The sequence below is a fragment of the Bos javanicus genome, chromosome 19, assembly GCF_032452875.1.
Source record: "Bos javanicus breed banteng chromosome 19, ARS-OSU_banteng_1.0, whole genome shotgun sequence".
In the NCBI taxonomy this organism is placed as follows: domain Eukaryota; kingdom Metazoa; phylum Chordata; class Mammalia; order Artiodactyla; family Bovidae; genus Bos; species Bos javanicus.
Genome location: NC_083886.1, coordinates 52932462 through 52959988, shown reverse-complemented (window position 1 = coordinate 52959988; position 27527 = coordinate 52932462). Strand labels below are relative to the sequence as shown.

The following is a 27527-nucleotide window of genomic DNA, read 5'->3' as shown; positions in this document are numbered from 1 at the left end:
TCGAGAAGCAACAGCAGACACCACCAAAGTAGTTTTTTAAAAATAAAAAAGAAACTTTAAATCCCTTGCATCTTGTATTTCTCTAGCTGACGGCTGAGAAACAACAAAAAGAACTTCATGTCCCGCCTTGGACCCCATGGCATCGACAGGACGAGGGCAAGACCGAGCGAGCGCCCGACTGAAGCACTCAAATGGCTGAAGTGGCTCTGCCTGCCAGGCTGGCCAGAGGCGGAGGGGTACTCTGGCACAGCCCCCAGGACAGAGCCAGGTGCGCCTGGGCTTCACCAACAGAAGCCCATCCCCTCCAGGCCCTGATCTGGGCGGCTCCTAAAATGGTTTTGACACAGAGATGAAGACAGCTGGTTGGTCGTTTCTGTGTTGGGTTATTTTTACGGGGACATCACTGAACATTCCACAGGAGACCAACAAGCCAAAGGCAACATTTCATCCATGGCTTTGAATGATTTATTTCAACCCTAGGCTTTCTGGCGTTAAAGAAACAAATCGCACACAAAATAAAAAACGTTAACTCCGTCAATGCTGGGAGACAGCAAGCTTAAAAAGGCCAAGAGAGTGTCAACTTAAGTTCAACTTACAAAGAGCTTGCACGGAGCCAGGAAGCGCTGCATGGCGCCACGCACACACCTGTCTCTGCCTCCAGCCCAGACATCTCATGACCCCACCAGCAAAGTGTGTTTCCTGTCTCCACCTTGTCCATAAGACACCCACCTGTGCTCCCCCACCCAGCAGCAGTCTCCACCCTACCCTTTGCTGGGAACCCCCTCATCCCCTGACACACCTGGCATTTGAGCTGCCCAGGGTTCTGTAGGGTACTCGCCAGCCGACCACTGTCTTAAGCGTGAGCAGCCCACTGGCCCCACCAGAGCAGTTGTAACAGATCCCAGCTCTCCACTCTAACCCTTTCTTTTAAAGAAACGCCACAGGTCCATGAAAACCCCCCCAGGCAGGGGAGCCAAAGCCACCCCCGCTTGAAGAGAGCAGAGGATTAATGCCAGGCCGGCATCGGTGAGGACGTGGGAGGGCCATGCCCGATGCTGAGGGGATCTAGGTCCACGGGCTGTTGCAGTGACCAGATCGCAGTCCGCCAGCAGGCACGTGTGGGAGGTGATAGTCCACACCAGGGCAGGAACACGCCCCCATGGCAGATGCTCCAGGTGGGCCGGACTTTGTTTCGTCGCTAAGTCATATCTGCCTCTTTTGTGACCCTGTGTACTGTAGACTGCCAGGCCCCTCTGTCCATGGGATTTCCCAGGCAAGAATACTGAAGTGGTTGCCATTTCCTCCTTCAGGGATCTTCCCCATTCAGGGATCAAACCTGGGTGTCCTGCATTGCAGGGCGATTCTTTACCTCTGAGCCACCAGTGAAGCCCTTTGGGCCCAACTTTGCAAAGGGCATAGGTGTTGCCCAAGTCCCTGGGGCAGCCATGACAAGTATGCGCTAACTACAGACCGCCCCCCCCCAGCCCCACCAAAGGCCTGAGGCATCCCGGAGGCCCCAAGGTCACAAGAGGCCAGAACTTGCGGGTCGCCGCTCTGCCATGAAGTGTGGAAGGCTGAGGGCCACACGTGTGTGAACAGGGATGACCACCCATCTCCCAAAAGTTCTGCAAGAAAGAGATGCTGCTCCCAGAAGAAGGGTCCACAGCCGAGGTCTCCACCACGCCAACCAGCCGTGATGGAATGACACAGTGGAAGCCAGCAGGGGTACCGGGCTGCCACGGCCTCAGGACAGGGACAGGAGGGGCTCGTGCCTGCAAAACCCATCTTTCAGGTATGACTTCTGCAAGTCCAAGAGCTGCTTCCAAATGGGACAAGACTGGTGAACGAACCCGGTGCACTAGACATCTAATCACGCAACCCTGACTTCTGTTCTTAACCAGTTACAGAGCCGCCAGGAGGAGAAATGCAAATACACCCTGACGTCTCAGCCGCGGTATTTATGACAAAACCACGGACTTGGCCCGGGGACCACGGGCGACACCCCAGGACCCCCAGCCTGCTGGGACCCCCAACTCAGAACACGAGAGAGGCACCGAGCCAGAGTGAAGGCGTCCCCCTTCACTGCTGGGACCCCCAACTCAGAACACGAGAGAGGCACCGAGCCAGAGTGAAGGCGTCCCCCTTCACTGCTGGGACCCCCAACTCAGAACACGAGAGAGGCACCAAGCCAGAGTGAAGGCGTCCCCCTTCACTGCTGGGACCCCCAACTCAGAACACGAGAGAGGCACCGAGCCAGAGTGAAGGCGTCCCCCTTCACTGCTGGGATCCCCAACTCAGAACACGAGAGGGGCACCGAGCCAGAGTGCAGGCGTCCCCCTTCACTGCTGGGACCCCCAACTCAGAACACGAGAGAGGCACCGAGCCAGAGTGAAGGCGTCCCCCTTCACTGCTCACACCTGAGACTGAAGACGTGCACGTTCAAACACAGCTCACACCTCGAGGCAGGGGCTCCGGTACCTGCCGCGTGCACCCCATTCCAGGTCTTCAGTGCAGTGTGATCAGGGCATGGCAGGCACCCCAGGCTTGAGGCAGAGGCGTCACATTCTGGGTGAGGTCCCAGTGGGCACTTACATCCCTGTCTCAGGAGCACAGTGGCACCTCCGGACCCTCCCGTGGAGGCTGGTGCAGCTCTGGCTCAGGGCTCCACTGCCTCCCAGCAGCCACCAGTTCCAGGCGGCCCTGCTCCCCCTGCTGGCTCCCGGCCACAGTGTCAATTCCGCGTGGCAAACCCACCCCTCTAACTCAGCCCCACTGAAGAGCTTCTCCAAGTTCTTGAATTTTCAACATAAAGGATGAACTGGTAATGACAGGTAAGGTTTCTTTTCACCTAGCTGAGGACCAGTAGTGTTTCCATGGCCACTACTTATGCTTCTGAGGATGTTTCTCAGAACACTCTTTGGTGCCTTTCTCCAGCACAGCTACAATGGGCCCATAACCTGCGCCCCCCCCACCTTCCCTGCCTCTTCTGGAGGGCCAGGGCCAGGAACAAGCACCTCAGTGCCGGCAACACTCAGGCAAGTGGGGCAAGTGGACTCAGGCTGACACCAGGTCTGTGCCATCCAGGAAAGCAGCAGCCAGGCTCCCGGGAAAGCAGGGACACACCCCAAGCGGGTGCCCTCCAGGCCCGAGGTCTGCGCACCAGACTCCAGTTACATTTCTGAGTGTGCCCCTTGCAAAGCTCATTTTTCTCAAAACATGAAAACTCCACATTCAGAAGTAAAACAGCAACACATACAAACACATACAAACGGTATGCCCCAGTCAGATGGTCCACCCAGGACTGACCCACAATGCACCTCACCAGTGGGGAAACCTACCATCTTCTCTGCACATGGTCAGAAAGCAGTTAATATGATTCAATGTGCTTTCCAGTTTTAACAATCCATATTAAAACAGGCACGGAGAGATGCCGCTTTAACGTGATTCTAAGTGTGTTCACGTCTACAGAAACATGGGGGCGTTTGAATGCGCATGTTCATTTCTGTACATGAAGCCGAAGCCAGCATTACATGTGACGATTCAACACTACAAGCTGTCCCAGCTCAGCTGGGAAGACAATGAGCTGGCCCCTCACCCCCCAGTGCCACGGAGAGAGGCAAAAGACGACATAGACGAGAAACAACCAGAAAGGGGAGGTGAAATTACCAAAAGAGGCCGTAAGGTCAGTGGGTAAAACATCAATAAATGAGAATCTACAGCCTCCCTATGTATAAACAGTTGGAAAAGCCAGAGGAAAGGGAGGTCCCAGTACCCCCGGCACACGTAGCAGACAGAAGCTGGTCCAGCAGACGGAGACGGGGAAGGTGGGCTGAGAGCAGCCGTGACAACTGAACGCCACACCCCATTATCACACTGGGAGGCTCACAAATACACTCCGCAGATTAGCCGGAGTATCAAGGGAATGATTCTTCCTAAATTTATCTACAGCTTCAGTGAATTCCAAGTAGACCAAAACCAAAAAGGTGGATTTATTTTTGTTAGGAGTCAGATCAGTTGATTGGAACATTGACATAGAAAGTAAACAGGGAGTTCCCTGGTGGCCTAGTAGTTAGGATGCTGGGTTTTCACTGCCATGACCTGAGTTCAATTTCTGGTTAGGAAACTGAGATCCCGCAAGCCGTGTGGCGCAGCCAAAAAAACAGAAAGTCATCAAGAACAACCAGAAACATCATTAATGAAAGAAGAGAGATTAGAATTCAAACATTTTCAGAGCCACACGACAAGGCAAGGGAGTACCATCGCAAGGCTGGGTAATTACAACAGTACGGATGGCTACATCACTGGACAGAACAGGCAGGAAATTAAAATACAAGTCCCAAACAAGCCCAAATGCACACAGGAGTTTAATACACAGAAGCGGTAACATTTCATACCAGTGACGGACTCACAGCGTTCGGACAACTAGGCAGTCATCTAGAAAAAACTGAGGCTGCCTACTTTGCTTCTTACACCAAAAGAGAAGACAGATGAGGCAAAGATTAAATGGGGGGCTTCCCTGGTGGTCCAGGGGTAACCACTCTACCCTTCCACTACAGGGGGCACAGGTTCAATCCCCGGTCTGGCGACTAAGATCCCACGTGCCATGTGGCACAGGAAAAAAAAAAGTAAGAGACTTAAACGGAAAAATGAAATTCTGGAATTACTACAGGAACTGATGAAAAAATTCCTTAAAATAACACCGGCGTAGAAGGGTCATTTTAATAATGACTTTTTTCTCTCCTAAAAAGAGTCTGATAGACTAAAACACTGGGACTTCACAAACTGGGGAAAACATTTGCCATTTGGCAGGTAATGAACTAACTGCCTCATATTATAAGGAGTTCCTAAAAGTCACTAAAATCTTCAATTGAAGGCACGGGTGAACCGCTTCGGCGGCTGAGACTTGAGGAGTGAGAATCCAGAGAACAGAGACGAGCACCACCCACCAGGGCAGGCTTTTCCTGGCCAGCAGTGATGGGCACCAGGACAGAAGAGCAGGAGCCTGGAGCCAGCAAACACACAGGGCAAGCCCCAGGCTCCCCACAGCCAGAACTGGATCCTGTAGAAGAGGAACCCTCCAGGAGGCACCCACGTTCTGTGAGCAGCTCTCCCCGAGGCACGTGCCAGCCACCAGCTGCGCCGAGTCGTGCAGAGATCAGCTGCCAAGAGGATGAAAGCTAAGCAGAGAATTTAGCAACCTGCGGGTGATCGAGCTGAGACTCAGGAAGGGCTACACCCTAGGAGTCAAGGCAAACCTGACATAGATTGCTCACAAGTGGACACAAGGCCTTCTGCCTGTCCTCTGTCTGCTGGACACAGGACATCTTCATCCAGGGACGATTTCTCACACCCACCTCCATAAACTACCAAGCACACCAGGGGATGGACCAGGCCCCAGAAAACCAAGAGGGTGCGAAGGACGAAAATACACAAACATCAACTATCCGAAAAACAGAAATAACGTCTTGTAACGTTTAAAATACACGTAAAATTAAAACACATAAAAACAAGAGCACTGAAGGCCGAAGACAAAGATAAATGGAGTTAACATATTGTTGGATGGTTACTTCATTTGGGAATTAGTAAAAGGAAAACAACTAATTTATGGTCAACTCTAATAAACCAAGGATTCATATTAAACTGCCTCGTATAACCACTAGCAGAACAGAAATGTACAACACCAGCTAAGAGAATAGAGAACAAATACTTCAAAATGCTTGATTTATCCAAAAGGCAGTGAGAAAGAAAGAAAGAAACAGAAAAAAGAACAGATGGGACAAATAAAAAACCGAGTGCGACGGAAGCTTTAATCCCCACCCCCCAAATGGGTATTAACTGTAAACAGTCTTAAACACTCCTATTAACAGATTGGATCAAAACAAAACAAAAGCAAACTATATGCTCTTACCCAAGACATAACCTTAAATATAAAGGTACAGAGACATCAAATGAGAAAGGATAACAGAAACGATATCGTGCAACTATAAACCCAGAACAAACCCAGATTAGCTACACTGTATCAGACAAGGCTGCTTTAAGGAGAAAAGCATCTCCAAAGACAAAAAGGGACATTTCATCCAGAAAAGGGTCAGGTTAATAAGATACAACCATCTGAAAACTGTAAGCTCCTAGTAACACAGCTTCAGGACAAAAAGCAAAACTTGATAGAACTAAAAGATACACGAACCTTTAAGTGATTCAAATGGAAACCGTCACACCTTTCTCATAACTGACACACAAGGAGATTAAAACATCAGTAAGAATACACGAAAATCTAAAAAAATCACAGTTAGCAAACTCAACCCAACCACACATGGGATGCGCTCTGCACCAACAACTGCAGACGGCCAGACAGCTGAACATCCGCCGGAGTCAACCACCTGCTGGGCCCAGCGAACGTCCGAGGACCGAAGTTCTTCAGCTCAGTTCTCTAACCACACTGGAACTGTGTGAAATCAATCAAAAAGAGTACTAGGAAATCCCCCAAAGTTTGGAAATCTAGAGAAACCACTGGTGGAAATCAGATGGAGTCCCCAGAGGGCTGCAGACGGAGGGGGTTCCGATAGGAAAGGTCTGAGACCTGCCTCAAAAGACACAGGGCAGTCAAGAGCAAGGCTGGTTACCTAATATGGAGGACCAGTGAAAAATAAAGACGTGGGGTCTTTGATCCAAAAATCAGGTAAACAGTACCATTAAAAGTACTAAGATGTTTTCCCTTTTTTCTGTGGTTTCTCTCCCAACTTATTACAGTGTTTTTTGTTTGTTACTTAATGCTGTTCTAGGAAAAATTAAAATTTTAGTGTTTAAATAAATAAGCCACTGGTGAAAGGAGAAATAAGGATGGAAATCAGGAAAAGTCGCAAAGTGAATGATGACGTCAATCTTCAATCGACAGTTTGATGCAACCCCAGTCAAACACCAACAGCTGAGAAGCCACTTCTAAAACTGAGTTGGGGGACTTCCCTGGCAGCCCAGTGGTTAAAGACTCCTGGCTTCCACTGCAGGAAGCATGGGTTCAATCCCTGGTTGGGGAATTAAGATCCCACGTGTTTCACGGTGCAGCCAAAATTTTTTTTTTTTAATTAAAAAAAAATTGAGTTGGAAATGCAAAGGACTAATTATAGGTAAAACCACCCTAAAGAAGAATAAAGCTGCCAGCATCAAGACTCATTACAAGCCTCAGCAATCAACACAGGCAGCTCTAGTGTGGGAGAGATGGACAGACCAGTGACGGGAGTTCCCACTCTCACACGTACACAGGTGACTGACCACAATGGTGCCGGAGCAAAAGGGTGCCGCTCAACTGGACACCCACCCAGAACATGACCCCTGACCCCTGCCACACACCAGGCACTCCAGATGGGCATGGATCTAAATGTGAAAGAGAAAATAAAAAGCTTCTACAATATGACACAGTACACTGTCCTCAGGACCTGGGGATAAGCAAAAATTTCTTAAATAGTACATCAAAAGCACACAGCAAGGGACTTCCCTGGTGATCCAGTGGCTAAGATCCTGTGCTATTACAGAAGGCCCAGGTTTGATCCCTGGTCAGGGAACTAGACCAGGTACAGTCAAATTTTTAAAAAAAATTTTTTTTAAAGCACAAAGCAAAAGAAAAACTCAAAAAACTGAACTACACTAAAATTAAGAATATCTGCTGATCAGAAGAAAGTGAGAAGGCGGCCAAGAGTCAGAGAAAACATTTGTAATATACATGTCTGAAAAAAGTCTTGTATCTCAAATCTTTAACAAACCTCCACAAATCAATAAGAAAAAGACAACTCATAGATAAAAAATGGGCAAGACTTAAAAGGCACAAAAGAAGAAACCCACACAGCTAACAAGAGCATGAAAAGGTGTTCAATGTCATCAGTCACCTGAAAATCACAAATTAAAACCCAAATGAGGTACTGCTATATATCCAGAGGAAGGGCTAGAGACTGAAAAAGGGACCGTAAATGTCAATGTAACTAAAATTCCAATATGGTGCCCGAGGACCACTTTGGAAAACTGGGTAAAGTCTGGAAACATCTACCAAAACTGGACAGACATAACGCCGGGACCCGACAATTCCACACCTAAGAGAACTGCCAACCAAAGTGCACACGGGCTGCACCAGAAGAAACGGGCAGAGCAGCCCACCCGGGACACTCAGCTCTGGGTGACCAGACTCCTACGTGGAGAAGCATATGGCAGGGAGGATGGGCAGACCACCCCTGGCCGCCCAGCCAGTAACTTGGGAACTCAGGCGTGAAGCTAAGGAAGGCGGCCAGACACTCACCAATACTTCCTGTGAGGCTCCATTTTTACTAACTTGAAAGGCAGGCAAAATTATTCCAAAACATAAGAAGACAGGCAGTAATCTCTGTGGAGGAAAGACTAGGGCACCCCAGGGAAGCTTCGAGTGCTGGAATATTTTGTATCTGCCCTTGAGGTGGTTCTGTGACTGTGTTCACTTAGCCACACCCTCTGGTGCCTCAGATGGAAAACAATCTGCCTGCAATCTGAGAGACCTGGGTTCAACCCCTGGGTTGGGAAGATCCCCTGGGAGAGGAAATAGCTACCCACTCCAGTATTCTTGCCTGGAGAATTCCATGGACAGAGGAGCCTGGCGGGCTACAGTCCATGGGGTCCTGAAGAGTCGGACATGACTGAGCAACAAACACTCACATTTTTCATTTCACTTAGCCCACATATATCAAGCTGTATGTGAGATTTATGTGCTTTGCCTTACGTATACTATGTTCTCAAAGAATTTACCAAAAGCTCAACAACTCCATAAAAGGTGAGCAAAAAGCACAGACAATTCATGGAAAGAGAAATGCCCACCTTCACTCCAGGGAAGCCAAGACTTGCCATCACCCTCGGGCCAATGGAGAGGAGAGGCTGAGCTCAGTCGCGGAGCTACAGGGCCGACCTGCACATGGGTCCTTGAGGGGAAGCTCCTGCTCTCTGATACAGGGATCCCAGACCCAGGTAGCTTCCTACAGTACTTTCTCAAATATATAGAAATGCTCGTGTACACACATATTCACTGTGGCTTTGTCCATAATAGTGAAAGCCTGGAGAGGCGACGCCAACAAGACAGTCCCCAAGGACTCTCCTGATGGTCCAGCAGTTAAGACTCCACACTCCCAATGCAGGGGAGCCTGGCTTTGATCCCTGGTCGCGGAACTAGATCGTGCACGCTGCAACTAAAGATCCCACATGTCAGATAACTAAGACCCGGGTCAGCCTAATAAATTAAAAAAAAAACCCACAGTCCCTAGCAAGACAGTTGCGGGTGACCTCAGCAGAGGATGGAGTCAGGGTCGTGGAACACAAGAGGCACACACGGATAATCCAGTCACCAGACAGACAGGCAGGGAAAAGCTGTTCACTACTTAACACTCAGATAAGCCTGGCTCAGTTCGGCGGCCCTGGGGTGTACCTGGGGTGTAAGGCTGCTCACCGTGGCGTAGACCCACGTCTCCCAGACCTGTGGGACCACGATCCTTTTGTGTAAGGAATACAACTAGTTCCAGTAGCCATCAGAGAACATGCCCTCCCGCTCTGCCCAACCCAGCCCGCCAGGAGTGGGGTGAGAGCGCCACGCGCACCTGGGAGGAAAGTGAGTTCTTGTGGATCTTCTTGTAGATCAGCGTCGGGCAGACGAAGCAGATGAGGCTTCCCATGGTGGCACCCGTGAGGCCCAGGATCGTCTCCACTGGCGAGAGCGCAACAGGCAGGGGTGAGCTTCCAGCGAGCAGGGTGAGGAGCTGTCTTCCCACAAGGACCCTTCTGCACGTGCTGCTGGACAGCAGCGAGGAGCAGGGCACAGCCTGCTGTGCTCACAAAGACAGCGGGGCTGTCCACCCTGACACCGTGATGAAGGGCTGCGTGGGGCCGGGGCCTCAGGCGAGCCCTCCCTCTCTGAACCTCGGATTCCCCGCCAGCGAGGTGAGCTTAACAGCACCGCCTGCCCCATGCGGCGGGGCCCACATCGCTGCTCTGGCTCCTTGTAGTGTCCGGGCACCCAGCGGGGGTCGCTGGGCCAGCTCATCTTACATCACCCCACCTGGTGCCCAGCAAGTGACCCAGCAGAGCCTGTCCTGGTTTGTGGGGAAGCCAGGAGTGTGGGGACCTCGGGGTTGCTGCCTGGAGGGCATGTGGGGCCCACTGGATGTCTGAGGACAATAAGCTTTATCTGTGCTGGAGCAGGGCCCTGCCCTTTTCCCTCAGTGACATGTCAACAAAATCAGGAGTCGGAAGTAAGGAAGGAACTGCTTGGTAACCGCTAACTCGCACCTCAGGCCTGGACCCCACACCGCAGCTCTACCCATGTGTTTGTGGTCCCATCAAGCTGCAGCGTTTTCTCCCTAGCCTTTCTCAGGGCGTCAAAGAAAAGACCACCCAAGAGTCTCTGGACCTGTTTTTTTGACCAGAGAGGACGGTGGCAAGACTCTGAGTGTCTTGGTTGAACACCGAAGAGGCAGGGGCGCACAACAGCAGGATGGGTCGGGGAGGGCGGGGTAAGCCGGTGGGAGGCCGGTCACTGGAGCAGCCCCCCGCCTTACCGTTTGGGATCATCATTCCACCGACCATGGTTCCGAACACAACTGAGAGGGTGAGGGCTTTAAACCGCAGGGGCGGCATGTAGCCTCCAGCGGCGAAGGTCCCGTCTTTTTGCTATATGAAAGAAAATAAAAACAAGATTTAGAAATGACTGATTTCCTGTCTACTCTCCTGTAAGCACGTCCCTAAAGGGCTCTGCCAACACCCTAGGTGGGTCGGCCTGTGAGGTGGTGGATGAGCGCTCCCAGCACAGGCAGCTGTGCCTGAATGTGACCCTGCAACCAGAAGCTTGGAGCCCCAGAAGGCCCAGGCTGCTCCTCACAGCAGCTATGGGGGTAACTTCGTTCTGAGAAACTTGGAACAAATCCTTCCGTCCTCCCTTTAGAGCAGTGCTGTGACAGAGATTTTTAAAAGCGCCGCATAGCACAGGAGGCAGAACACAGCCCCACTCACAGTAACACGCAGCAGTTTCAGGGTGCGGTGGGCCCCCATGTGCACAGACATGCTCAGCTTTGCCATCCTTGCCTCCAGCAGGTGCGTCCAGGAAGAAGACAAGGGGAGAAGTCACAACATGCTACAGTCAAGCCCAAGAGACCATCTCAGGCTCAGCCTCTCACCCAAAGGCACAGAGGCACCAGAAGCATCTCATCAGGCTGTGGTGGGAGGTAACGGGAGAGAAGCTTCTAGAACAGCGCTGTGCACACAGGAGGGGCCGACCGTGATTACTGTTGCTGGGCTAGGAAAACACCACTCAAGTGAAGCTTCAACCCTTCTCGAGCTACAGTTTGGAGGCACCCAACATCCAGAATTGACTTGCAATGGTGGCTTTCTCAGAACCGACTAGAGAGGGAGGGTGTTAGGTCTACACCTTCTGGCTCAGCATCCTGCAGAAATTTCCCCAGGAAACACTCTAAGAGGAGAAGAAACAAGCAGCTACGTGCATCAAGGGGTCACAGGAGTTATCTGTGAAAGGTCAAGGGTGACCAGGAGACGTCAAGCAACGACTAGGAGGTGAGAGCAAGGGCGCAGTGACACTGGGGGTTTCTATGGATACACGTGGAGTGGAGACAAGAGATAATGCAGCGAGAGGAAATCTGCAGAGATGCACACAGATGCTGAGGGGAGCAGAAGGTCATTCGCGTGAGGATGGAGACATGCAGGTAAGCTTTCCACTTGAGTTAACATTGCCTTTGTCACCAGTACTAATTTTCTAATTTTAAAAATGATAAAAATGGGTTACATACAGAGACACAAATGCTTCTCAGATATGAAGCACACATGTGCATCAAACGAGGACCCCAGGGCTCCATGAGCTAGCCTGCTGTGCCCCCAAGGGGACAGAGCCTCGCGTGGTGTCCAGGCACCTGGACACCCAACAAGGGCAGGGGTCAGGCAGCCAGCTTTTCAGGGCAGGGGCTCTGCCTCAAGGTGCTGGCCTTGGTGGCAGAATCCAAGGGAGGCTGACTTGACCACGTGCCAGCCTCTAGACCACAAGCCTGGTTCCAGCTGTCCTAAGTAGCCACCTTCCCTGCCTGCCTGCTGGACTCTCCCCTCCCCGCCTCTGTGGCCTAAGCAGTTCAACTGACCACCAGGAGTCCTGGCTGACGCCACAGACCAGGCTCAAGGACTTGGGCAGGAACACAAGAACCACCACAGAGAGACGGGGCCAACCCCATGCCCTTGCCCTGGGGCACGAGCTACCACACCTGTACCACCTGTTGTCAGCTGGGCAGCAGTTAGTGGGGGAGTCTGGGTTCCAACTGTACATTTGAAAACTGCTTGTGCAGGACTACATGGAGCCAGCCTACACATACGACAGCAGACGAAACAGCCTCTCTCAGGGCTCAGATGTCTTCTGTCAAACTGTTCAAACCTTCTGGTACACAAACCTGAAGAGAACGGTAGCCTGACCCCAGCACCGATCGGCCCACCTGGCCAGCCATTATACACGCCTGTCAGTCAAGCCGGCTCTCCTGAGTTCCCACCTGCTCCTCTCCCATGGGTTCATGCTGCAGCAAGCCCCCGATTTCCCACTACTCCTCCAACGAGGGACAGCAGGGCAGTCACAGGACATGGGCCTAAGCTGCTTGGACGCTGAGCCTGACTCCACGTCTCCTTCAGGAATCAACCTGGCTGATCTGGCACTCTTTTCTCCAAAGTTGGTTGGTTTAAAAAAAAAAAAATCCCTATTAAAAGATTCCATTTTAACTGGAGTTTCTGATTTTTTACTAGAAAAAGCTCTGCCTGCTACTGCCCAGAAAAATAAGGAACTAGCAAAAGCCACTGGAGGACAATGTAACTGAGGCCAGGACAGGGAGGATTCTGGGCAGAACGCCATCCGAGGGCCCTGAGCACCTTACCTGCTGCTCGAAGAGCAGAGTGTTCAAGGCCTGTCTGCACGGCAGGATCATCATGGGGAAGCCCACGGCCACGGACATCATGAAGCCCACACGGATCATCTCAGTCACCAGGTTGGAGGGGAAATGCATGAGCACATTGCCCTCGGTGGCTTCGGTGAAGCTCACGTAGCCGAAGAAGCCCACCTGCAGGGGGACCAACAGCAGGGGACGTGTGGTGGGAGAGGCACACCCTCTCTGGAATGGCCTGGAACCTCGTCACGAGCAGCTGAAGCAGGACCAAGGCCCACCAGCTCCTGACTCATACAAGTCCTCTCTGATGAGCAGAGGCGGAAGCCCTGAAGGTGAGAGTCCCACATGGCTTCTCCCTGCTTGGACAGCGAGGCACCAAGAGAAGGGAGCTGCCTGCTTGGAAAGTGAGCAGAGGCATGCCCCACGAGCCCCACGGAGGGGCTGGATTTAATGTGGCTCAAAACCCAAACTTGGGAACCGAGGGGTAAACTGCTGTCCCCACAGGCTGAATGGACAACAATCTGATGGACCATTCGGAAAAACCGACAAGAGTGGAGGAACCACAGGGTTCAGGAGAACAAGTCAGACTCTCAAAGAATTTATAGCTCTATCTGACATGTAAAAAAACAATGAAGAGAATTAAGAAGACTGGAGGGGAACATCTACTGAAACATGAACTGCATCTGCATCTACGGGCTGGAACTTGTGATTTTCTTTCTCTGCTATTTCTCGAATTTCTCACTGCTGCACCACCTTTCTACAGTGAGTCAGCAGAGGTCGTGCGGAGGCTCCAGGCCCTGGGTTGAGGTGCCCACGCTCCTCCGGGGATGGGGACACCAACACCACCTGGAGAGTCAGATCCCTGCCAATGCTAGTGCTGAGTGGAGGGGCAGAGCTGCCCTTCGGCTGCCGGGATGGGAAGAAGCAAGGACAGGGTTGTACTGGGGACTGGAGGGGCTGGGGGAGGGGAAGGGGCATGAAAGGGCTCTTACCATGACGTAGAAGGTGGTGACCACGTTGAGGGAGGAGGCAAAGATAGAGCTCATGGTTTTCACTGATGGCTCATCCAGGCTGTCGTACGTGGGCAGGACCTGGCTGTAAAAATAACGAGCGACTTCGCGGAGCCGAGTCACCTCTCCCAGGCCCCCAGCCGAGTCTCCAGCACCTGCCTTCCCACGACGCCAACCGCCACCAGCGCCGAGGCTGGGCTCACACAATACTACGGACGGCACTCGGCGCGTTCCCCGCATGCACTCTCTGTAAACATTTCAGAAGTGCCACAGGATGAAAGGCCGTTTGTTCCACTGCAGCAGGAGCGTGACCGCTCCGGGGAGCTCCGGGCTGGGCTAAGCAGCCCGTGTTTACAGGGGAAGCAGGAAGCCGTTCAGAGCGTCGCTGTCAAAAGAATGGAAAGTTAAACAAACAAGCCGGGCCGCCTGCCCATCTCAGCGCCTCAGTGAGGGGCTCAGAGCCGGCATGGACCCAGCTCTGGGACGAAAGAGCGGCTGCAGCCCCACAGCCCAGGGCCAGCAGGGCAGCACTGCAGGGTGAGGGATGGATGCGTCCACGTGGGCTCTCTGAAAACGGCAGGCAGGGAGCCAGCACCTGTGAGAGGTGAGCCACACGGAGGCAGACAGGGAGGGGCGGGTGCCCTGTGCAGCCCTGAGAAGAGACAGCAGGGGGACGCTGTGCTGAGGGCTCAGGCGTGGCACCCAGGGAGCCGGGGCCGCCGGTCACGCCGCATGGGAGGCCGGGAGGGGGCGCAGCAGGATGTTAAGTGAAAAGCACGACAGTCAGCGCAGCCAAACCCCAAAACCAACTTAAAAAAAAGTGAAAGGAGAACAAAGAGGACCCGCTAATGTTACTAACAGCAAATGACAAGGATGGGGGGGGCCTGGCTGGCAGAAGCGGGCACCGTCCCTGGCCCTGCACACTGCCCCACTGGCCACTGCTGGTGGGCAAGAGTCACCGTGGACAGCTGTCCCTACCTCCGTGCTACAGAGGGGGCAGTCCGCGGCCACGGGCACATACACCCATGCAGACTAGGGAGGCGGCAGAGGACCTGCAGAGGGACTGCCCAGCTCCTAGGGTCAGGGCCAGGGCCACACCAGGGAGCCCCAGCACCAGATCTCAGGACAGGGGCATCCCCAGCACACACGGGGAGAAGCCCCTGTCAGGAGCCACTGAGGGGAGGGGCTGTGCCCACATGTGGGGATGGATGGGTGTGGCAAGGCTGTGGTGCTCGCCTTCCTCAATCCTGCCTGTGGCACCTGCAGAGCACCTGCTCATCTTACCGAGCAGCCCGTGACTCAGTTTACCTGAGTCAGAGGTGTCTACCTGCCCCCGCACAGCCTGGGCCTCCACGCGCTCCCTGCTCTCTCTGAGCTGCACTGGGGGCCTGCTGGTCCTGTGCCGCCCTGTACTTGTCTCCCTCGAAGTCAGACCAGGGAGGGCCGCACACTGATGGCCCAGCGGAGGCCCAGTCCATCCAGGGTGGGGAGACCAGCCACGCAGCGGGGCCCATGGCCACCTGGCAAGGGCAGCAGGGCTCCCAGCCTATGCGCTTCAGGGCCAGATGTGCGGGGAAGAGCCCCAGCTCTGGACCTCTTGGCTCCACTCCCCAGGGGATGTGGGCACATCCCCAGGCCCCGTGCCTTCCATGAGTGGCAGACAGAATGTGAGCTCACAACTCGCCCCCCTCCGGAACCCATAACTCAACCGGAGAACCAAGCCCAAGAGACCCACTTGATGACAGAGCAGCCCCCACCGGAAAGCCAGACCAAAGCCACAGGAGAAAAGGACAATCGGTAACTAGGTACACGGCAAAAGCATGTAGCTTCTGTCACCAGCTCTAACAGGGACGCTAAACAGCAAGAGTGGAGTGTGCTCTGGCGGAAACCGAGCTGCCAAGCGAGATGAGAAGTGGGAAACGACGATTTGGATCTCGCGTGTGGGTGTAAACACAAGTCTCATCTGTCACGTTAGTTTACAACTGGCACGGTTCATGCCCGTGGAGCTGCGGGGGGCTGCTCTGCCAGACCCCCACCACCGATGGTCCTTTCCTGTCCCGGCCAGACTTACGCCTCTTTTGAGCAAGGTTACCACCCAACCTGGCATGGATCGTAGGCTCCTGTCATTTGGTGGAGAAGGTAAGGCTGCTGGAATTATGGAAATCACTGCTCTGCATTTACAGAGCCCCAAGTGCCAGAGCGCACGCCTGCTCAACCACACACACGTGTGCGCGCACGCAGGCACACACACACGCGCGCCTCTGAAAGCATCCCAGCAGCAGTCTGAAGTCAATGTTTGTGCAATTCCCTCTTAAATATTCTCACACGAATAGCTAAATTCTGGCAAAACGCTCGGGACTCTGTGAGTCAGATGGTTCGGGGCTGAGCTGTTCCCCACAGCCAACTCTGCTCGTGGGGGATTTGGCAAACTGGGCGTTGTCGCCAACAGTGCCGGCAACACATCTCAGGAACAAAGTCAATTTCTCTTCTGGTAAACACAGAACTCCCGCCCTGAACCCGGAGCAGGGAGAGGCCACAGTGAAGAACACCTTACTCCTCGTGTCCTGGATCACCCACTGAAGGAAATGGTGCTTCCCGCTCCCAGGATGGCAGCCTCCCCTTGTAACACTCACCCCCAGGGCCCCGGGAGCAGGTGGTACTTACGACTGGCAGGCAAAGGACATGCCAAAGATGGGGATGCAGCGGAAGACGCCCTCCCAGCGGATGTAGCTGACCCGCTGCAGCCACTGCCCACCAAAAAGGCCATGCTTGAAGGAGGAGAGCACGATCTGCGAGGAGAAGGAAGCGGAGCTCGGCACAGGGCAGCACACACAGGCGGGACTTGGGCCAGGGCCGGGCAGGGCACCAAGGTGGCCGTCACCACAGTGCAGGCCCCGCACAGTGCAGCCTGGTGCCACTGGCCAGAGGGGCTGGGGGAGCCGGAAGGGCTGGGAGTGGTGCGTGGCCCCGGGGTTTCGGCTCTCTGCTGTGCCACCAGCTGGCCAGGTGCTACCCAGAGGAGCTGTGGGGCTTCCTGGCACCGGGGGCGGCTGCCCATCCAGGGCTGCAGATGGTAAGCAATGAGGCCCACCTGCTGTGCCCACCCCAGTCGCCTCCAGGTCAGGACAGTCCCCCAAGCTGGCAGGTCCTTGCCAGTCCTGCGCAGACATAATTTAAAAGACAGACCCATCAAGGACAGGGCTGCCTGGAGAAGCAGAGGAAGGGTCACTGGGCTGGCCCTCAGAGCCGAGGGACACTGGAGACACCACCCGGGGCTCAGTCTTCTAAGGAGAGCCCACTGCACAGACTCTCCCGTTCTGCTCCCACCGGAGTGGTCAGGGGCTCAGGCCCAGGGGCTCCCAAGGGGCGCCCTGAGTATCAACTCCAGACTGCACCCCCCTGCCCCCTCAACAGTCAGTGATAAACACTCATTAGACAACAACTGCTCTCACCCCTTGTGACAAAAGGCTGGCCTCCTGACTCTTGGCCACAAAGCCCACATAAAAGGTCTTCCGTGAACTGGGGAGCATCACGCTTTCACTCCCTGCCTCAGAGCGCTCCCCTCCCCTGCGGCCCCATCTGGCCACCAGGCTCCTGTGGCAGATTCTACGTCACGTTCCCGTCAACCTCAGTGGCAGCTGGCGGCCCGACACTCACCACGAACATGAACACGGTGTAGAAGATGAGGGCCATGGCGCTAAAGGACTGGATGGAGGCCATCATGTTCCTCTGCAGGCTGAGTGGGAGCACGATGCACAGGGACACCGCGAAGAGCAGCAGCATACGGAAGGTGCCCGTGACCTGGGCGGAGTGCCAGGCGTTGGCCCAGGGACGGCCCGAGCTTCCCACCCCAAGCCCCGGGACTGACTGAGGCCCAGCGCGCTTCGCCTCTTGGCGTGCTGGTCTCAGAGCCCCTCCCACCGCTCCCCATCCAAGATGTGGACTGAAATAGTCCCCCGGCTGCCACGCAAGCAGCCGTGAGGTTTCCGACGTACCACACACCTGCAGATGTCCTTACCTGAAACCCGAACAGCCGAGCAAAGAAGTTGGACCCCAGGTCGCCAATCACAACGTAGAAGGCAATGCATGTTCCCAGCATCAGCCCAATCATGCTGCAAGAAGGCGGGCAAGCTTGAGAGCTGAGCACCGGGGGTCCCAGACGCACCCGCATTCCCCTGGCCGCTGACACGCAACAACCCAAGGGAAGGGTCAAACGGGAGACACGGTGTCGACATTCAACAGTTTCCAGGGTTTGGCTGCGGAGTTTGCTATTTTACTCAGAATGAATATTGAGCAACACTAAACTTTTCTTTATGTGGTATTACATTTTTCTCTCAGCAGGAGGTTCTAAAAGTTCTTTCAGGTGGTACAAAAATGCACTGTGATGTTAAGACAAGTTAAAAGAACAATCAACTGCTTCAGAAAAGGGTTATTATTTTCAGTTTGCAATTCCCTAATTTAGAAGCCTAAAAGTGCAATTTCTCAGCCATTTTTTTTCATCTCATAAAATTTTACTCCAAAGGGAGAATATGACATTTCCAGTTTAATGCCACCTTTATGCAACTGTGTTCGGGGCAAGGGGCGGGATGGGGGCAGGCATCTGATTTCAGGAACAGAACCCAGAGATGAAGTACAACCGAGGGAGCACCCCCCTCGCTGTGCTCGGGTTTTCCATTTTTATATTTTTCTTAGTAAGACTTAAATAAGGCTTTTAGGCTTGACACTAATCATTTTAAGGGTACAATAAATTAAACTTTCAACTATTTAGTAAGTAACACTTCAGAGAAATATTTTAAGCTATGGACCAATCCACATCTGAAACATCCAGCTCCCTGTGTAACAACCCTCCTGTTTCTCTTTCGTCACAAGTGAAGGACAGAGAGAATTACCCCCAATAGAACGGCGCCACCTACCTGGTCTCCACCAGCATCTTCCCTGCTTTCCCGTAGGCGTGCAATGCTAGTGCAGGGAGGGAAAAAGAGAATGAATGCTCAGTCTAAAGTGAGAGAAGCACATCAGTAAAAATATTACCAGTAAAAGTTGTGAAAGGCAATCTGACAAAAACCTGTGGGTCTGGAGTTCTATGGGTATAAGGGGATACTTGAAATTTTGGTCCCGTGCTTTTTTCAGATCTACCTTCAACAAATAAGAATCACTGAAAATAAGAACAAAACTAGGGTGGGTCACTTTTCACACTCACACATCCACAAAGAAAACGAAAGAAAAAAGAAAAGAAAAACGGTCCCAGGGAAGCAGCAGTTTCCCTCTGGGCAAGCTAGGCTGCCAATAAGGAGGCCGAGGGAGACCTGCCTGGGTCAGGGGCTGCCCGGGACAGGGTGGGGGGTGCCCAGGGAGGGCGGTCAGCCCAGCCCCAGCACATCTGGTTTTCCCAGTCATAACAAAGGGACCTGGCTAAGGGCCTTCATGTTCACTCTGTGGTTTTAGCAGAAAATCTCGAGCAAGGTACTTTGGGACACGAGGGGACAAGTGCACGCAAGCCTGGAGGAGCCCCTCTGCCTGTCCTTCCTGACAGTGGAGCTCTTTCCAGCAGAGGAGAGATTAAGAGCTGACTCAGCAGGCCCCTCCCTGGACCTCACAGAGGCCAGGAACCCCTGCAACCCAGCCCTGTGGTGAGCCAGACGAGGGCTGAGAGAAGCTCTGATCCCCCAGGAGCAAGCAGGAGGGGGCGCGTGACAGCACAGCCCTCTCCCTCACACGGGCAGAGCAGGAGACCAGAGAGCAGGGAACACGCAGGCCGCCTGATGTGAACGAGTCCAAAAAAACAATACTTTACTTTCAAACTACTCAGGAAAAAGCACAGCACTGCCAAAAGCCAGTGAACATGGAACCCCTGGGCTACACGGCCACGGGCAGGTGGCCTTGGGAAGCAAACGGGGGGTCATTCCGGCCTCCGGGCTTGTCCAACTACCACACGGACACGAGCACCTCAGGGTCCTCTAAGACACACAGTCTGGTGCCCCTAACATGAAGGTGGCTGGGGCCCAACCATCCCATTCCTTTCCTTCTCCAAAAGGAAGCTGAGCATCTACAGCATATTCTAAGTGCTCAGAGTACCCTGCCAGAGAGAGTTCCAGAACACACCCGCATTCTGGACAAAGGCAACTAAAGTTGCTCTAGGAAGCCAGAGAAAAGTCATGAGGCGGCACCTTTTCACCCAGAAAGACTCAACCGGTTCCCAGAGGTACGATTCTAGTGCGGCTGCCCCCGAGGCGCTGCCTGTACTGAGAAGGCCTGTGGTTCCCGCCCAGTTCTCAGCCTGGACAGCCCCACACACACCCCACACACTGTTCCAAGTGTCCAGCCCTCAGCCTCTTGCCTGGCAAGCCAGAGACTGCCCTCCCGCCCCTCTGGGCCGGAACCACAGCACCAGATCTGCCCCACGAGGCTGGGCGGCATCTGCTGGGTGGTTTCCAAGAAGGCAGGTCCCTTCCCCACGCTCCTGGGTCGGCCCTCCCCGCTCCACCTGCGGCAGGCTCTCTGCAGCTCATGGGCTGGGCCCCGTGGGGACCTGGAGCCGGCACTCCTGCCAGGTGTGCAGCCGGGAGCGCTGTCAGGAGGGGCTCCCCAGTCTCCCCAGAGAGGCTGGCTCAGGGCTTTCTCCTGGGGCCACAGCCGGGCCCACGGCTCTGTGGCCGCTGGGCATGCAGAAGTGACTCTCAGGCCACCTTGTGGAACTCGGGACCCCAGCCCTACCCCACACTCTCTGCCCACAGTCCACAGCCTCCACTTATTGGGCAGAGATGGGGAAGCACACACCAAACTGTGCTATTCACGCAGAGGGTAGTGACCTCAACCCAGCCCTCCCCAGAGCCAGCCACCTGACCCCCGCTGCCATCTGCCTGGGAGGTATGATGACCATTTGCTGGATAAACAAGGGGTGGGGAATGCAGAGAATCCTGGGTGTCAGAAAGGATGGTTTTATGACCCTCATTTCCCAAGCCAAGTATCCACAGGTGCAGGTCACACAACTTGGGACAGGCAGGGAGGGACAGGCCCTCTGCAGGCCCCACCCAGCCATGATCGGGCAGCAGGCTTACCAGGGCCACAGAAACCTGGGCGGACAGATGACAGGACCACAGACGCGGTGCCAGAGCAGCTGCTGCACACGACTGAGTGCTACTAGGCGGCAGCAAGGCCTGGTCACCTCTGCAGGCAGGGCCCGGGTCAGAGTGGCCTCGTAGGGCCATGACTTCTAGGTACAGCTGACTATCTGGTATAACTGTATATCTTCTGAAAATGGGGTTTGAAAAGTCTACTTGAAAGTCAGCCACACAAGGCAAAGGAATAGCAGATAAAAAGTAGATAGAATTCACAGAACTGGGTCTACAAGCAGCGAACAGAACAGCACAAAACACACACACAAAACACCAACAGAAAACACAAGACACACCAGGGCTATATTTCCCCAGACTGGCGAAGTTCATTCTCCAGTGATGCCTACGCACAGGCCAGGACAGGGAGGGCAGCCCTGTGGTCACTTCCAGGGATGAACCAAACTGAGAAATGTCGCAGACTCAAACCTGAAAAAACCACTCATCCGTTCTTGGAGCGCGGAGGACTTAAAAAGGTTATCTGTTGAGGACGCCTCTGCCGTTCAGCAGCTTCCACACCCTGCAATGCACTGTCTCCAGGCCTGTCCGTTTCCCACCCCCCACCTCCCACCCCCAGCTGTCTGATGCCCACGGGCCCAGCAGACATGTGGTGCTGGGGGCTCCGCGGACAGAGGCCATCTGTCCCGGGCTGCAGGACTGGCATGCAGTGGGCTCTCTCCTCCCAGGCCACCCTCTCTGGCAGCAGCACAAGCTCTGGGCCAGGAGAAGAGGAGGACAGAAGACCTACAAGCAGTGGAAATGGCCCAGGAGGTGTGGGAAGATTGCTGGTCCACAGGGTTCCAGAGACTCCCATCTCGTCCTGTGTAGGGCTCCTTTCCAAGTGGTTGGGGGTCTCTCCATGTCAGAGATGGTGCCAAGACAGAGCCAGGACAAAGGGCAGCTGATGCTGCAGGCTGGGCCTGGGGGGACTGTGGGAGGTCACACAAATGCACCATCTTGTTTGGTACCAAAGGCGTAATCAGAGACCACAGGTGGTTTCAGATCTTTTTTGCTTCTGGGTAGTCAGAACTGGGCTGCAGCCACCACAAGCAGGTAAAGGTAGGAGCCCCAGCCAACCACGCAGGCGGGTGTCCACGGGTGGTTTTCTTCCATCTTTCATACCTTGTCAAACCAGTCTGCCTTCTCAAGAACTTTCTAAGAATGTTCAGATGGACAGCTGTCAAAAACCACAGCCTCCCCAGTCCAGGGTCACTCACCCTCTTTCAGGGCACAGCCAAGCATTTGGTGGGAACCCTGAGCAGGGAGAAAGAGTCACCCCAAAAGCCACAGCCTCGCAGAGGGAGGAAGGGACCTGCCCTGGTGCACATATCATCCCAAGTAGAACTTGGTCTCATGGGAGCGAGTCAAATTCAGCCACTATATTTCACTTCCCCACGTGACTCCGACAGCAATGAAAGAGTCTGACAGCACCACTCTTATCAGAACGGAGAGAGAAGGAAGCAGTCCTTCAGTTTTGAGGTCAGAACAAATGTGAGTATCTCAGTGCCAATGCAAAGTAGGCAGACTGGAAGGAAACCAGAGGTCACGCTGCCAAAAGCCCACGCGTGGGGCTCGCAGGTGTTTTTATTTTCTTTGGCCCTGGGAACCCTGCATACCGTTTCCTCTCGGCACCTCCTCCCTGCTGTAAGAGCTGGGAGCCGAGGGCCCACTGGGGCCTCTGCGAGCGGACCCAGCATCCGGGCCACACACCAGCTGGATGGTCAGGGGGTCCCAGCCGAGGATGGGAGTCTTCCCCAGACGTGCATAGGGCAGCCTCTGAGACCACGTGTACTGGAATTTCAACACCCACACCACATATCCCCAGAATGCAACGTGGAGTCGAAAGGTCCGAGGTGGCAGACAGAATGCAGCCTTCACACACCAGCCTGAGGCGGGCGGGAGAGTGGGGGCCCTGCCCTCAGAGACAGGCTGCCCAGGAAATAGATCAAACTGAAACGAGGTGGAAAGCACAGCCTTCTTTGCCTCAGCTGAAATCAAAGGAAGAAAGAACTAGAGGAAACAAAACTGCAACCAACAGCAACCGGACATAGAGGGTGCAGCGGAGGAGCTGATGACTTGCTGCCGCTACAAGCCTGAGCCCAAGGACAGGCTGCCCATGGCATTCAAAGTGGAGACGTGCAGCAATATCTGGGTCAGGCAGCTCGGAAGGAAGGTTCTGGGGCCGCAGGCATAGGAGCAGAAGCTGCCAAGGCTGCCTGAACCGGGAGGGGCCTCTCTGTGTGGATGTGCATAAAGAGAAGGCAGGAGGACAAGCATTAACTCAATTTTAAAACGTGTTGATGTTAACAGCTTTGTTTTTTTTAACTGCATTAAATTTTAAAATAAGAAAAGAAATTGCTGCTCAAAGGACTCTTTAAGAATAAAGTAGAATAAAGAATAAAGCACTGGTGGTCCAGTGGTTAAGAGTCTATGCTTCCAGTGCACAGGGTGTGGGTTCGATCCCTGGTCAGGGAAATAATATCCCTCATGCTGTGCGGCATGACCAAAAAAAAAGAATAAAGTGAAAGAAAAGTACTTAAAAGACTAAGGCCCACACCCCCAGATCCAGACGCTGCGCTTTTTAAGAAGGTGCTGAGAAAGGTCCCGCCCCTCTCAGGGAGGCAATGCACTCACCCAGGCCAGCGTAAGTCCTCCGCTTGCTCAGGCTGGCAGCTTTCACCAGGAACATGCAGGACTGGTGCGTCATCCAAGAACAGAAGGCCAAGAGCAAGGCCCCCAGGACAATGCCACACTGGAGTGTTGGGAGAAAAGAAAGATGTTAACAAAACAAATGGGGTCGCAAAGAGTCGGACACAACTGAGCGACTAAACTGAACAAAATAAAACTACCCAGCATGGTTATCTCACACGCTCAACACAGGTGAATAGCACAAGCGATGACCAAAAGCCCTCCCCTCGGCCCCCGCTCCCTAGACTTGAGGCCCCAGCTCTACTTTGTCCCCATGCCAATGGGTAACAGTTCCTGGATGGAGTGGTCAACACGTTCTGTCCAGGGACATAAAGTGTATACATGTCCCCAAAAGAGCACCAGGGACCTCATTTCCTTCCCAGAGTCTCAAGGAATGGTGAGGGGTTGCCAGTCTCCCCAGTTCCCTGCAGACACCCTACAGCAAGCCACCTTCCAGCCACTTGGATCAACAGCTACGAGTGATAAACACATTCTGGAAGGAAGAGATTAAAAGTGACATCTACGCCTTTCTTATAAGTTAGACAGACACTCACCATCTGACCAGCAATTGCACTCGCAGGTATTTACCCAAAAGAAATGAAAACATGTGTTCATGCACAAACCTGCATGCCAATGTTTACAGCAGGTTTATCTGTAATCCAAAAACTGAAAAAACAACCAACTGTCCTACTAGCATCTAGCAGAGTGGAATACACACACAGCCCACCAGCCAGCTCTCCTGCGCGCGGGTCACCACCCCACAGGACAGGTCCATGTGGTCAAACCCCACGCATGTGTTCCTAACTGCTCCAAACAGGAAACGCCACGCCTGCCTAGCAAAGGTTAAAAAACAGATAAATTGAGCAATGGTAGCCAGACACCTACGACATGATGCATTCACATACAGGTAAAATCTGGCAACACTGACCAGTGGGGTCTGGGGGTGGGAGGGCGACCCTCAGTAAGGAGGCAGGGGTGGGGGTGCTGGCAATGCTGTGTTCCTCAATCTGGGAGCTGGCTACATGTCTTTGTTAATATTATGAAAATCCATCAAGAGTACACCTAAAATGTGTTCACTTTTCTGTATGCATGTTACACTTTAATAAATTGCTAATTTTTTCGGAAAAGTACCCCAAATTATTAAAACCAAACAAACAAAAAAGGCAAACAAAAACTTTTAAGTGACCTGGCTACCAATAAATACACACATCTCCAAATTGCCTCTTGGCCTCACATGGTGTTCTTGCCAACAGGCTTCTCAGAGAAACACTGAGTCTGAGTGATGAGTGACAGCATGTCCTAACTTGGCCAGGCCCTCGGGGCAGGGCAAACCACTTCCAGGTCTTTGCTTGCAAGAGGGCACCCACCGATCAGCTCTCCCCTCAGACAACTCAGCCTGGCCCATTTTTAAATGCTCTGGCAGGGGACTCATGCCCAGCACATAGTAAGACACTCAAATCTGAATCACCAGAGCCCTGCCACAGTGGCACTTGGCAGAGAGGAGTCAAGGAAGGCAGCACTGCATTTACAGACTCAGAATCAGCTAACTACACATCCCAGGATGCAGTTCTGTGCCAGGCAAGTCACAATGCACGCTGGGACACGTAGTCTTTCCAATACCCAGAGGTGGCTGGCCCACGCTGGGATTCACAAGCCAAGACACAGATGTTGCTTCTTGAAGCCGCCAGCGTGGCCTTCTACATAGCCCTGCAGTCTCCATCCTCCCACCAACATGCTCATCAACCAAGTCAGAACAACCACTCACACGGGAACGCTAAATGCATTTTCTTTTTGCTATTTTTATCCAAAAGATGCTAAATGTGAAAAGTGCAGTGTTACTCTAAAATTAAATGCTGATGCCGATTTTCAGTTCCAAAATATCCATCTTATTTTCATTTTTCCACCTATTTGGTTTCATCATGTAAGACTGGTCTTCGAGGCCTTGTTGGCCACCTGTCCTTCTCTGGTGTCCCTCTCCTCCTCCATCCTCAAGCAACCTAGCTAGTAGACAGCTCCTGCCCCAAGAGGCAGAGGTAACAGTATCTCCAGCATGGCACACAGTAAGCTAAGAAGTTCATTTTTAGGAAAGAAGTTACCCAATTTGATAATTCTATCACCTCCCTTCTCTACCATACCAAATGCCTGTTTATTTGTGAATTAAACAGAAGCCAAATGAACCCACACCTCAAAAATGGTGAGTTTCTTTCATGAGGTATTTAATGCTGGGATGACACCAATTTTTTAATATTTTGGATTTTTTCAATCAAGGTAACATTTGCATATGGTGAAATGCACAAATTTTAAGCACACAATCTGGAGTAATCACCTTGTAACCAACACCCCAAACTAGTTACAAGGCCTGGGGGTTTGACTGATGTGCTTCTGAATACAAGTGCAGTCAGGTCAGAGTTTTCAGAAATAATAAAGAAAAATAACACTTAAATCTATTGGTCACTTTACATTTTTGAAAGACCATATTACTTTGCTATATGTGCACTTCGATCTGAAATTATTAATTGTTCTTAAGCTTTTCCTTGAGAAAAGAGGATAAGATGGTTGGATGGCATCACCTACTCGATGAACATGAGTTTGAGCAAGCTCCGGGAGTTGGTGATGGGCAGGGAAGCCTGGTGTGCTGCAGTCCATGGGGTTGCAAAGAGTCGGACAGGACTGAGCGACTGAAGCTTTTCGTCGAGGTTATTCCCTCAATTTCTCTTGCAGCCACAGGGCGGGCGAGCTGCAGGGCCGCCTCCCCAAGTCCTAGTTCCCGTGAGGGGGTGAGCCCGGGGCGGCGAGGGGGGTGACCACTGCCTGCTGGACTCACCTGTTTGAAGCAGAAGGGCATGGTGAGGACACTGACCCCTACTATGCTGTTCACTATGTTCGTGATCAGCCCCCAGTTGGAGGCGGCGGCCGCAGTCATAGCGCGGGGTCTAGAGGCCCGGGAGCCCCAGTTCAAGGCGCCGGGACGACGGTGGGGCGTGAGACCCTGAGGGAGACGGGTGGCTGGCTGCCTGGAGGAGGCGGCCTCTTGGGAAGGCGGTAGGGGCAGTCAACCTCCAGACCCCGCCAGACCCCACGGCCGCCTCATGTCTTCCTCCCCTGCTGGTTCTCGCCGGCCACCTCCGTGTCCCCACGCATAGACCCGGAAGAATTGCGGGGTGCCAGCCAGGAACACCTCAGCCCGGCTTCGCAGCCACCCTGACACACACTTCCTCCTTCCGCGGGCTCCTCTGCCCGGAAGTGACGGAGAATAGGCGGTGCTCAGGCAGGGCTCTTACGGAGAGAGGCCGACCTAGTGGGGCGGGGCTTGGTGGGAAGCAAACCAATGAGAGGTGGGCTGGGTGTGTGGGGCGGGACCTGTGGGCGGGGCCCGGTGTCAGAGCACCTGTTCCAGCACCCAGCTAATAATCCTCCTGAGAACCTGGTATCCTGAGCCCTTTCTTTCAGGACCTGGAGCACAAGGAACTCGCCACAGCTCTACATTGTCACATACATACGGTATCATCAGTTGGGCTAATCTGGTGAATACAATGGAATCACATTGTGGTTTTTATTTTTTATCTTTAATATTTATTTATTTGGCTGCATGGGATCTTAGATGCAGAATCTTCGGTTGTGGCATGCTAACTCTTAGTTTCGGAGAAGGCAATGGCACCCCACTCCAGTACTCTTGCCTGGAAAATACCATGGACTGGCTCCGTCTATGGGGTCGCACAGAGTCGGACACGACTGAAGCGACTTAGCAGCAGCAGCGGCAGCAACAACTCTTAGTTTTGGCGTGTGGGATC

The 27527-nt window shown here is 53.3% G+C and overlaps 1 protein-coding gene across 6 annotated transcripts in view; it reads right to left on the bottom strand.

Moving 5' to 3' along the window:
- Window positions 1–27000, bottom strand: part of SLC38A10 (solute carrier family 38 member 10) — a 41098-nt gene extending 14098 nt beyond the window's left edge. For all 6 annotated transcript variants that reach the window (XM_061392598.1, XM_061392600.1, XM_061392599.1 and 3 more), the window contains exons 1-10: window positions 26561–27000; window positions 23683–23800; window positions 18850–18895; window positions 17955–18048; window positions 17594–17737; window positions 16601–16725; window positions 13919–14021; window positions 12918–13100; window positions 10560–10671; window positions 9603–9709 (exon numbers count right to left, since the gene is read on the bottom strand). In XM_061392598.1, the coding sequence (XP_061248582.1) occupies window positions 9603–9709; window positions 10560–10671; window positions 12918–13100; window positions 13919–14021; window positions 16601–16725; window positions 17594–17737; window positions 17955–18048; window positions 18850–18895; window positions 23683–23800; window positions 26561–26659 (1131 nt within the window). In that variant the 5' untranslated portion in view covers window positions 26660–27000. The remainder of the gene's footprint in view (window positions 1–9602; window positions 9710–10559; window positions 10672–12917; window positions 13101–13918; window positions 14022–16600; window positions 16726–17593; window positions 17738–17954; window positions 18049–18849; window positions 18896–23682; window positions 23801–26560) is intronic.
- Window positions 27001–27527: the final 527 nt, after the last annotated feature.